This window comes from Podarcis cretensis (genome assembly GCF_951804945.1).
Source record: "Podarcis cretensis genome assembly, chromosome: 16".
NCBI lineage: Eukaryota > Metazoa > Chordata > Lepidosauria > Squamata > Lacertidae > Podarcis > Podarcis cretensis.
The window spans coordinates 15,000,605-15,012,683 of NC_137186.1; the positions used below are offsets into that span (position 1 = coordinate 15,000,605).

A 12,079-nucleotide genomic window follows, 5' to 3' on the forward strand; every position below is an offset into this window, starting at 1 on the left:
TGGTCCAGCTGTCACTTCCATACATCACTATTGGGAAATATATCACTACATTGTGATATATTACCAGCTAAATATTGTGATATATCCTGATGTCTGAAGTACGGATGTAACTACGTAGACATGAACGGAGTAATGTCCTGGTAACGGCTACTACTTAGGTATCTAAAATTGATCCATTTTTTACTTACCTTTAACATATTGTTACAACTGTTATTTTATAGTACAGAGCAACAGGGGCAGCAGGAATCATGAGATAAGTGATGAACAGCTTCACGGTTTTTCCCATATCACGGTTTTTTACCTAGCATATACATTGTGATTTGTGATATATCGCCATGTCAAATATTATGAAACCGTTATCACAGTGTGGACTTCAAAGCGATTTTGGATGATGTAGCAATGTCAGAATGAATTTCTATGTTACTAAAACACACCAAAGACACGGCAGTTTCTTGTTCAGTTTCTCTCTCTGAGCCCAGAGAGGGTTTCCGCTTTTTAGTTTCCTGCTTCCTTAAAGTTCACAGCAAGCATGAAGTCCAGTTGCCAGATTCCTGCAACTTTACAGTTCTTCAGTTCTTTTATTCAGTCTCTCCTGCTGCATCTCCACATCTCTATGTCCTTTCCCCCCTCATTCATAGACAGCACTACATGCTGAGCAGCACAGCAATGAGATAAGGAAGATCACAAGCAATTGCAGCTGCATCTTAATTAAAAAAATGACTGCCCAGCTTATGCAGAACAACACTTTCCTCAATGTAGCTCACCAGTAATGCAAAGCAGGGCGCTTTTGAGGGCTTCCCATGAAGCTTTAAGCCCTGGAGATACATGGCACTCTTTATCATCAGATGGCAAGATGCTTACCTTCCCCCACCCTGACCAACCTCTTATAATATTTCCTCCCTCCAAGTTATTTTTGCTACCCTGCTCCACTTTATGCAGTGCCAGAGTCATTTTCATTTTCTCCCCTAGCCCAAAGACGCAAGTGGCTGCACTATGCAGGTTATGGACTGAGCTATGCATGCATGAGAACCAAGCACGGATCCGGAACAAACAGCTGTTGCAGGACTTTGCTGAAGTGGAGGCCCAGTTGGCGGATCTGTCGGCCAAGATAGATGCATTGAGGAAGAGGGGGAGGAGGAAGAGAAGCGATTTAGCCAAGGTAGCCAAGAAAAACGGGCAAGGGGGTTGCTTGAAATCAGGTTCACAGGAGAAGAATCCTCATCAATTGCTAGTGGTGGGTTTCCTCTGTGTAATGTTGCTATATTGCAAGGGCAGAATTAGCAATTCTCATGCATTCAACATCTTGAGAGGCAGACATTTAATAGTCCCAATTTCCCCCCAGCATGCAGATGCAGTGACGGGAAGAGATCTGCCTATTGAATTCTTAGGTTTTGGAATTATAGGGTGCAACATATAACTAACAGATGATATTCATAAGATGGTAGGGATGGCTGCTAATCTAAGGTAGCTTTTAAAAAGAAACTGGATCAAGGTGCAGTATGTCAACGGCCAAAATTAAACCTCATGCAGCGCAGGAAGGAGTAACCTGTTGCCCTGCAGATGTTGCTGACTATTTGCCATTGGCTTGGGCTGATGCTCCTCATCCTCCTGGCATGGGGGATAGTAAGCTGTCGCTGTTGGGTCCTAGACAAAGAGGACTTTTGCCATCATAAGAACATAAGAGCCTGGCTGCTGGATCAGGCCAAAGGCCCATCTAATCCAGCATCTTGTGGCCAGCCAGATGCCCATCACAGGAAACCCGCAAGCCAGACCTGAGCGAAACAGGTGGCCCAGAAACATCCTTTTGAAGGACCCACCTGGGTCACTATTAACCTTCCGAGCTAGATTCATGCTCCCATGATGGAGAAAACAAATGGTTGATCCGAAATTCTAATCTCTCCTCACCTGCCAAGAGTTAAACTAAGGGGTGCTGGTGGATAAAATTGGGGATGGAGAAATTGGCACCCCCAGATGATCCAAAGCTACTTTTTATTTCAGAGCGACTATGAAGAATCCCTTCCGCATCTGAGCAGAGGCCTTCAGAAGCCACATGGGTCTGATGTGAGACAGGTAAACTAACTCAGGTGGCTGTTGTGAACTATATAATCCGCTGTGCCAAAACCCAATGAATAATATTATTTTGAAGTGAAATTTCATATGAATTTAGGAATGGGCAAATTGTGCCCCAGCACTGCCCCCGCCAAATAAGTTTCAGGCCTATTTCCTTGCATCTAAAAGGAGTCCCATTCAAATCTGAAATTTGCTGACTTTTCTGAAATAATTTCTGCAAAAAAAGCAAAAAAAAGAGTATTTATGCTTCATTTTTGTTCACCACTGGGGAATTCTCTAAAGGTAGAGCAGTTTATAAATTCAGGAATAAATATTTGTCATCCAGATTCTAGTTCTGAAGTTTGAGGTATAGCATCCACTTTCTGATGCTGACGGTTGTCTATTAGCTTTTTGCTGTGGGCTCTTTAAAATACATTTAGAAATAATTAAACCTTGTTTTATTTCAAACCACCAGCAGACATAAGGAAATAACCATTTGAAGAGTGAATATTTGAAATATTTCCCATTCTGGCTCCCACATGCCTTTCTTTTGCTCTATGCATCTCAGGAACTGCTGGCAAGACCCCACTCTGCTAACTGGAATGGGCAGTTCCCTTTTGAAATCAGACGCCAGAGAGAACAGTTGCCATTTCACCCCTTTGAAACGCTGCCATCCTGGCCCCCGGAAACTTATGGGAGACTCTGGTCAGGTTTCGGGGAGCACAGGAAGAGCTGGGGCCATTCTGTGGTCCATCCTTTCCCCTCCATAACACTCAGCTCCCAAACTTCCAGAGAACATCGCAGTCAGGCCTGGTCTTCCTCGCGGTTTCCATGGCAACCCCAGAAGGATGAGAATGTCTTGATATCTCCTGGCCAAGGTGGATCCTTTTCTCTGTCCTCCCAACCTTGGACAATCCCTAGAGAGGCCACCATGTTGAGGAGAGACCTTTCCCAGGAATGGCAGAGGACTAGCATAGTCCAGGGGCCAGAGGACCATCCTACCAAAAGTCCTGCTGCCAGCAACACCATCACAAGGGAGGTCCCGAGGGAAGAAAGCAGCAGCAGTGGATGCTCCAGGGAGGAGCTGAACAACATGTCGGTGAGGTGGAACGGGCGCAGCCTGGCCTACAGCCCACAAGGAAGGTCACAGGCTACGATGCTTTTTAGGGACACAAGAGGTAAGGATGCTGGCATCAGCTTTCTTCTATCTCTTGACAACACCCAGGAAATTCTGGGGAACATAATTCTGCCCCTCAGAGAAAGTACTTTGCACTTGCTCAGAAGTCCGCTCAGCTTTTATTTCTTGCCTGTGTGCTCAGAGTCTCAAGACTCGATTTCAAGTTAAAGCCCTGTCACCAGGTCAGCTGTAAAACTTAAACCTATTTTCCCTCTTTCTCTCACCAGCTTCTTGGGGTCAGCGTGGACCACTGGGGATGAGCTTGGGTGGCAGTGGCTTGGACACAGCTGAGGCAGATTTGGAGCACTGGGTGGCTGAAAGTGTCTCCAAGGCATTGCTGAGGCAACAAGGGATGCAGCTGAAACAGTGCCAGGATGCTCCCATAACAGTTCAAAGTGAAGATTTGTCACAGGTGCCCCCAAACAGGTATTCTTACCACCACCCTGGAATCTCAGCCATCCATGGTTCTTCACCAGGACAGTTGTCAGGAGTGGGGAGAAACTCAATAACTTGCTCTCCTTGGCATTTCTTGGAAGGAGCCTATGAACCTGAGCCCGTTGCCCTTGACCTCACAACCTCATCCCCCCCTTCTGTTTCCAGATTTCCAGGATTGCTGCAAGAGGATGAGACAGCGATAATCCATGAGCCCAGCAAGTTTTTGGGACAAGAGGAAATATTGGTCCAGGATCGGCAGGAGGATGGAAACCTTGGGGAAAAGGAGGAACGGGAAAAGGGAAGAGGTGGTGGCAGTGAGGTGGGCGAAGCTGCAGGAAGTCTGGATTTGGGGTGGGATAAAATGTCCGGGGACCATGGGTCTCCAGGGGAAACAGCAGCTCAGGATGAAGAGGAGTCCCTGGAAAGTGGTAGAGCTGAAGTACTGGAGCCTAGGCAGGGAGAACAGGAGGGTGGGATTCATGTGGTGGGTGAGAGCAGGACAGGGGAAGGAAACAACACACCAGGATCTTTGGGGGAAACTCAAAATGTGCAAGAAAACAGGGAGGCAACTGCAGGGCTGGAAGCTCATGTGGAAGCAGTGAAGTTGGATATGGGAGATGGAAATGGCCAGGGAAGAAGTCGGAGCGAGGATGAGGAGGAAGGAGGAACCAGCAAAAATTATGGTGAGCCAGACAGGGCTGGAGGAAGCGGTGAAGAGCAGGGAGGCCCAGAGAGAGGCACGGAAAGCCAGGAGGGAGCCAGGAGCCCAGAAGAGGATGTAGCCAGCGTCAATACTGGTCCAGAGCAGTTCCCTGTGGAACCCAGGATCTGCAGCACATCGGAGCAGTAAGTTCTCAGTGTTCCAGTGGGGTGGAAGGTGGGCAGAACCCTTCTCCCCTATCCTGCGTGGGGAGATGGACCCCCCCTTCCCCATCACTGTTCTTCTTTCTTCTCTTTGAGGAATGATGGCAGCAGCTGCCAGACCTCCAGTCTGCAGAATGGGCAACCCCTGGGGGTCAAGCTCATGGAGGAAGGTAAGCACAGCGCTGGCTGAACGTATGGTGACATTTCCACTGCCCTTTTTCTGAGTGTCTTCTGTGATGTGTCATTAATGTAGTATTAGCGCATCAGTGGTGGATTTATACTGAACTGTCCGCACGTCATTCTGCTTTATTCATTGTTTCGTGATGCTTTCTCAATCTTCTTGTCATCAGGAGGGGCACTCTTGTGTTATAACACAAAAAAGTGGGACAAAAAAATCCACCCCAGGACTGTGAAAAGCTGCAGGATTTCAGTAGGAAGCTATGGGACATGCCCTGATTGGAAACAAAGCAGTATGTCCATTGGTCCATCTAGTTCAGTGTTGTCTGCTCTAACTGGCAGAGGCTCTCCAGAGTTTCAGTCTTTCCTGGAGCTACTTCTTGGAGATGGAACCTGTGAAGGACTGAACCTGTGGTTTTCTGCATGAAAGAGAGCATCTGCTCTGGCCAAGGTGTGATGGACCTCCTTCTAAAAATAATGTAAGATTCCAGTCATCATTGTAGGGTTGATTCAAACAGAAAAGCAGGAAGCTTTCTTATGACAAGCCAGACCCATGCTCCATCTAGCCTAGTATACTATACATTGACTGGCAGTGACTCTCCAGGGTTTCGATCAAAGGTCTTTCCCAGCCTTCCTTGGAGATGATAGGACTGGACCTGGGAGCTTCTCTGTGCATAGCATGTGCTCTAGCGCTGTGATCTACAGCCCCCCCAAATTAGAATTGCACGCAAGGACATTATAAAAAGGATCCTAAAGTGCAGCAGACAGAGATTAATTGATAATAAGAAATCAGCTACCTGGTCTCAAAACTCCATGAACTTCATTAACAAGGAGAGTTCCATTGTGGGGGCACCACAGTTGGAAAAGGCCATGGTAGCCATTCATCTCTCATCCAACACAACAGGATTTGGATTGGGGGCACTGAACTGAATAAATGGAATCTCGTTTGGGAGGAAGTGTCCACTGAGGTGTCTTGGAGCCAGATCATTTAAGGTTCTAGGCAGTGTTTCCCAAACTTGGGTCTCCAGCTGTTTTTGGACTACAACTCCCATCATCCCTAGCTAGCAATACCAGTGGTCAGGGATGGTAGGAATTGTAGTCCGGAAACAGCCAGAGACCCATGTTTGGGAAACACTGTTCTAGAGGTCCAATGCAACAGTTTAAACCAGTCTTCCATAACCTGTTGCTCTCCACATGCATAGGACTACAACTCCCATCAGCCCCATGAGATGTCCATGGAGAGCACTGGGTTGGGGGAGGCTAGTTTAAATTCTGCCCAGGAAGTCCTTTTAACAAAGAGACAACTGAGAATCTGGCAACCGAGATGGAGTACTTTCCCATGTCAGGTGATACCCCTCACCATCTTCCCCCTTGTTCCTGTCAAATTCCTCCTAGTTCACATGTATTTATCGAATGCAGGAACAGAATCCATTTGTGAAGGAGAAGAGGAGGAGGAGGAGGAAGTGGAAGAGAGTGAAGCTGATACAGATATTGAAGCTGCCTTGGCTCCTTTCTCCAAAAAGCCAAAATCAAGGTGGGGCCTCATATTCTCCTCCTTTATCTACACCCCATCCTATCTCAAGGAACATGAACACTGGAAGCTGTCTTAGACAGAATCAGACCATTGGTTCATCTAGCTCAGTAACGTCTAGATCAAGGTTTTCCACACTTGGGTCTCCAGCTGCTTTGGGACTAGAAGTCCCATCATCCCTGGTATCCTGCTAACTAGGGGTGATGGGAGCTGTAGTCCAAAAACAGCTGGAGACCCAAGTTTGGGAAAAACCTGGTCTAGATGGCTTGCCAGGGTTTCAGGGAAGGAATTGTCCCAGTTGTGCCTGGAGACATCAGGGATTGAACCTGGGACCTTCTGCACGCAAAGTGGGTGCTGTGCCACTGAGCTACAGCCCTTCTCCATGAAGCAATCATAGATTGCCACAGGCAACTTCCCATTTATGGACATTTGAGGCACAAGCACATCCCTGCAAACCTGGAAGGGGCATGGAAAGTGGCAAAAATGGCCCTAAAGGAGTGTGAAAATGGCGTCTAGCAATCCCATGAGCCATTGAACCAACCTATGAGGTCTGTGGAGTTTTGGAGTTTGAACAAGGAAGTTTGGAGGGAGCGATTGTGACAGAGTTTGGTGGAGTTTTGGTTTTTTTAAAGGGCTTTTCAAGGGTTTCCAGAGGTTTAGAGCATATGTGCGGGGGTTTTCAATGGGGTTCCCAATATACACAATTTCCCTTCAATGTGTGGTGCCTTAGAACATAACCCCTGTGCAAATGAGGAGTTGCCTGTACTTCATTCTATACGCATCATGTGTCTGCCTCCTATCAATTTAATTGGATGCCTGAGTAGCCAGTACTGGCCTATGTGGACAAATAGTCTGACCCTGGGATAAGGCAGCTCCTCAGGTTCCTAAATAGCACCTGGAGGTCTATTCCCCTCCAAGGAAGTCCATCTAAACATCTTTGCAAGAGAACTGGACTTATTAACTCTGCCCACATCCCTCACCATGACCTTAGAAGATGCTTGTCTCTTCTTACATGGATGGCTTTTCCTAAGCTGAAAACCACCAGCTATTTGTGCCTTTCTTGTTAAGGAAGGTGATTCATCCTCCTGATGAATTTTCATCTTTCTTCCCTCGCTTTGTCATCAGATCCTCCATTGCCTCGAATACCAATTATCCCATGACAACAAGGCGCCATCTAGTGGCTCCAAGACAATGCTCTTATGAGTCACTTGCTCGTGAGGAAGACCCACTGAACCTAGTGGACCTTGGAGTTATGCAGTTCCAATATCCATCCAGTCTCTCTCACAATGCTAGAAACCAAGGCCAGCTGAATGTTGGAAGATGCAGGGCAGGCAAAAGGACAGCTGGACATATAAGGGCCCCATTACCTTCAGGAGCTTAGGGCCTCATCAAACCGAAATCCAGCCCGGCCTCCAATGAAAACAGGGACGTACTAAGGAAAAGCGGGATATTCCAGGATCAAATCAGAAACCAGGACGACTGGAAAACAGGGACACTTGGAGGGTCTGCAAATACAACCCACTGAAAGAAACAAAACAAGAGTAGGCTATTCCTTCTGACTGCAGTAACAGAGGGGTTGTGAGCTATATAGAACCTGGAATCCTAGCCAGGTCAGCTTGGAAGTGCAAAGAGGGGCAAGGGTGGGGTGGGGTGGAGGAGAAGCACAGTGTGGGACACAACTCTGGTATTGCAGAGAAGCCTGTTTGGGGCATTTCTGCATTTGGATCCCCAGTTTTTAGTATCTGATTTTCTTTCTCCACAGGGATCAGCAGAGTGAGGCAGATCTTCAAAGGCTCCAAGGTGAGAGGAAATTTCTTGGGCACAGAGAAATGGCAGCCTAAACTGAATCTCTCAGGATAATAACCATGCCACTCCAGACAACCTGTCTATTGATAGTTCATTCCGATACATTTTGCACACATTTAGTAGGGAACTTATACAATATCCACTGTCTATTGAATGTTCATTCTGATTTATTTGTTGGGAGGTTATATGACATTGTGCCAAACAAATGTTGTCCAACACTTTCCAGTTCATTTTCCTTCCACTTTACTCATCACAAAAAGTCTGGGAGGTGGTTTTTTGTGTTTTTCTTCCAAGCAGATTTGTTGCTCAAGGGCACCAAATACACTTTAATTGCACAACCTGAGGAGGCCTCCAGGCTGTTGCTATTTTGTGGGAATGATTCGAGCACATACTGGAAATGTCGTTTTCCCTGATCGGAGTGGATTGAAATGTTTTGTCACCATAGTGCAACAACACTTTTTTCAAAAAAAGAAAAAGAAAGAATAGATTTTTGTAGTTAGGAAAGCATTGGGGAAATGCAATGGAAAGTAGGGAATGTACAAATGATTAAAAGGAAGATGTGTAAACACTCCGCAAATGAATCAGAATGAATGTTCAATAAAGATCGGGCGTAAGCTGCATGCGCACTAACCTGTTTGTAGCACAAAAATGTAGTTTTTCTCAATCTGTAATAATTCATGCTTGTCCTCAACATGCTCCTTTCAATCTAGATTGATTTTAGATGTCCACAAGGGTGGGTTCAGTTTCCTGAGAAATGTATTATAATCTCCACCCTCCCCACACCCCAATTATGTTATCCATGCCTTTTCCTTGCTGCACATGCCTAGGTAAATGAAGAAGAGGAGATTGCAATCTTGATATACACCCACCCTCAATGTATTTGGGCAATTGTGGATACAAACTGTCCCTATCCATTGCCTACATTTGTTTTCATATATTTTCAAATGGACACCCTGTGGGATAATGCAGAATCAATCTGTAAGCAGCTTTCATTGCTGGAGTGGAACCAGTTTCTCAAGACGCACTTTTAAGGATCAAAAAAATATGCAGTAGATCTAGATTATGTGTAGAGTATGTATGTGGGTGGGTGGGGGAACGACTCAGTCTCAACAGATTCTAGAATAAAATGCCATGTGTATGCAGCCATAGTTCTAATTGCTCGCACAAGCTTTGGGATGAATCTTGTATTCAGTGGAGGAACACTGAATTTGCCAGTATGCAATAGAAGCCCACTCTTCCAAATAGTGATAGTCTGGAATTGGCCCCGGGATACAAACAGGGAAGGACTAAAAGTCAGTGGTAGAATCTAGGCTCTGCATAAAGAAGGTCCAGGTTCAATTGCTTGCATCTTGAGCTAAAAGAGCACAACCAAACTGTGGAAAAAATAGTGATCTGTGTGTTGCTAGGAGACTGCATATTTCTACAGAGCAGGGGTGAGGAACTTCTAGCCTTCCAGATGTTGCTGGTCTCCTGTGCCCTTCAGCCTCAGCTAGCATAGTCAGGGATTATAGGAGCAGTAGTCCAGCAACATATGGAGGGCTGTAGGTTCCCCTATGCTCTGCAAAAGTAGGGAATATACTGAAATACACTGTAGGAGACGCTTCAATCAATGGCCATACCCTTTTCTCTCCACAGATCTCTGGGCTGACGCAGAGGAAACAAGCAAAGATGACAGCTTGCATGATAAAGACGACTTTTATGACTGAAGTGAGGAGGGCAGAAAAAACAAGATAGAAAAATAATAGTAATAGCCCAACCATTCAGCTCCCTGCACCATAAGAACGGATGAACAGTCCTGTTGGATGAGACCAAGGGTTCATCTAGACCTTTTCCCAGGGAAATGATATATAATGAATTGAAAAATATGTTCAAAACAACTTTTATTTAAAAAAACCCAGAAGCTTTTCTTTTGGGAATTATAGGACAGAACTACCTAAATTGTATAGAAATTTATGTATGCTACTACAGCGGCAAGAATGTTACCAGTACTTGCCCCAAAATGGAAAGAAGCAGAAGTCCCAGCAAAGGAAGAATGGATACAAAAACTTAGGGAATATGCAGAAATGGCGAAACTTATCAGAAGAATTAGAAATCAAGATAATAAACTTTTTGTAAAAGAATGGAAATGGTTTATTGAATATTTACAGATAAATTGTAAACAGGTTGAAACATTAGCAGGATTATTGTAATAACCCGCAGTTTTATAAGAGTGTATATTTACTTTAGATAATTAAATGAGTAAATTAAATGAATTTGGATATGCAGAAGGTATGAAAAAAATTAATTTAAGGAACTGCAGAAAGAGGGGGAATTAAGTCAAAATCTGAAATGTTAAATGGATTGGAAAATTAATGAAATGTATACATTTGAAAAGTATAAATAAAAAACTAAAAAAAGGGCTCATTTAGTCCAGCCTCCTGTTTTCACAGTTTTTGCTTTTATTTAATACTTATTGACAAAAAACAATGCAAATATATATATAACTGGTCAGTATCAAAAACATTTGTTCTAGGTACAATGCTTAAGTTCTCTTCATTAGTGGACCCTGGAAACATCTGTAAAAAGTTGCATGTCTCTGTACCCCTCAAGAGGCAAACAATATTCCCATCACCACATATGAAAAACAAAGTCAGAAGCGAAGAAGATGAATTCAGATGTTTCAGTCTTTCCCCCAAATCTGCATGTAAACTGTGGATGGATGTCTCTGAAAATTAGTCATATCTATATAAGTAATAAAGCTAATTCCCAAATGGCACAAAAAGTCTGGTGACCTTTTATTATGCTGATTTGGCAAGTGGTTTTCTCTATTATCGCTGTGTTCCATAAATAATTCCAGCATAACTCAGAAGCAGGAATCTCAAGCCCCGTGGGCTGAATGTGACCCATTTAGCCTCTCCCTCAAGCCTCTCAGAACTCTCCCCTCACCAAACCCTGCGCCGGTCCTGCTATGCACACCTGTAATGGTTCTAGGGGGTTGCTCGTGCGTAAGTTGGCGCCGCACCTGGCTGGGTTACCTGGGTGAACCCTTTCTGTCCGGACAGCCACCGATCCGTGGCTGTCTCAATCGCTGGCAGAATCCATCAGTGGCCGTTTCTTGAACTTCTTCCAGCAAAGAAGTTCTTTGACACCCAGTCTCCTCCTACTCTCCCTGCGCGGAAGTCTTCTGCACAGGGAGGGTGTGGGCAGCGGAGGACCCATGCTCTCCCCACTGGTCTCCTGTGAGGAGTCCTGGAGCCTTCTCTCCGATTCCCCCACCTGCCCCCCTCCTCTACTGGTGCTACGCTGATTTCCTTCCCCAGCGGATGGGCTGCCTCTCTCCCTCCTGGGACGCTCTCCGGCATCCCTCTGGAGCCTTCCCTCCGCCTCTGGCTCCGATGGCAGTTCCCTGACAACACGCAAGTACTTTTGTCTGGCTAAAATGTGTCCTTGAGTTATGATAATGTCTCTTGCTTTTTCTGGATCAGGGATAGAGAGAGGTGTGTGAGTAGGGGGAGAACTAGCCTTCGGGTACAAAAGTAAAATTTCTATTCACTGTTCAACTTTTGCCTTCCACCATTGGAATGTGGCCCCCAGAGGGTTACTCAGAAAAGAATGTGGCCCTCAGAATGAAAACATGGTCACCGTGCCACCTGTTATGTAGGCAAAACCAGTGCTTTTTTTCTAAAAATAAAATGTTTAGGGGTATTCTCATTTTTCTACTCATAGTGTAGGGAAGGTCTTACAATAGTGAAATCCTGCCCCTCAATGAGGCCAAACTTAGATTCACAAAATGTTTAGGGATATGCGTACCCCTGCGTACCCCCAGAAAAAAAGCACTGGGCAAAACTAATGGTTATGTAGGCATAATGGCACTTTCGGTGCACAAAATCAGCAGGCTTGGGGAAACTGCAGGACTTACAAGAGTACGAAAACACATTAGAAAAAAAATAATCTTAAGGGGATAAAAGTCCCGCAAACAGCCCAATGAGGACTGAGCATAGTCAGTGGCCGTGGAAAGCTGGCTGGCTGTAGAAAGAGAAGAACAAGAGACCCTAGAAGAG

At 45.3% G+C, this 12,079-nt stretch overlaps 1 protein-coding gene across 3 annotated transcripts; it reads left to right on the forward strand.

The window, feature by feature from the left end:
* Positions 1-421: 421 nt before the first annotated feature.
* Positions 422-9,927, forward strand: LOC307205382 (uncharacterized protein). 3 transcript variants are annotated; one of them, XM_079957680.1, is made up of 9 exons: positions 422-1,159; positions 1,999-2,070; positions 2,618-3,227; positions 3,454-3,652; positions 3,827-4,507; positions 4,622-4,695; positions 6,098-6,236; positions 7,996-8,033; positions 9,675-9,927. In XM_079957680.1, the coding sequence occupies exons 1-9, from the start codon at positions 770-772 to the stop codon at positions 9,743-9,745; spliced, it is 2,274 nt and encodes a 757-aa protein (XP_079813806.1). In that variant the 5' UTR covers positions 422-769; the 3' UTR covers positions 9,746-9,927. The 3 variants fall into 3 exon arrangements, with proteins under 3 accessions (XP_079813806.1, XP_079813804.1, XP_079813805.1); XM_079957678.1 differs by having other exon boundaries at positions 3,454-4,507; XM_079957679.1 differs by having other exon boundaries at positions 3,454-4,507; positions 6,122-6,236.
* The last annotated feature ends 2,152 nt before the right edge of the window (positions 9,928-12,079 follow it).

Excerpts from the sequence above, each read along its gene's own strand:
- LOC307205382 (XM_079957678.1), top strand. The coding sequence starts at position 770 with ATGCAAAGCAGGGCGCTTTTGAGGGCTTCCCATGAAGCTTTAAGCCCT. Across the intron at positions 3,228-3,453 it reads GCTTTTTAGGGACACAAGAG|CTTCTTGGGGTCAGCGTGGA; the intron begins GTAAGGATGCTG and ends TTCTCTCACCAG. Across the intron at positions 8,034-9,674 it reads AGATCTTCAAAGGCTCCAAG|ATCTCTGGGCTGACGCAGAG; the intron begins GTGAGAGGAAAT and ends TTCTCTCCACAG.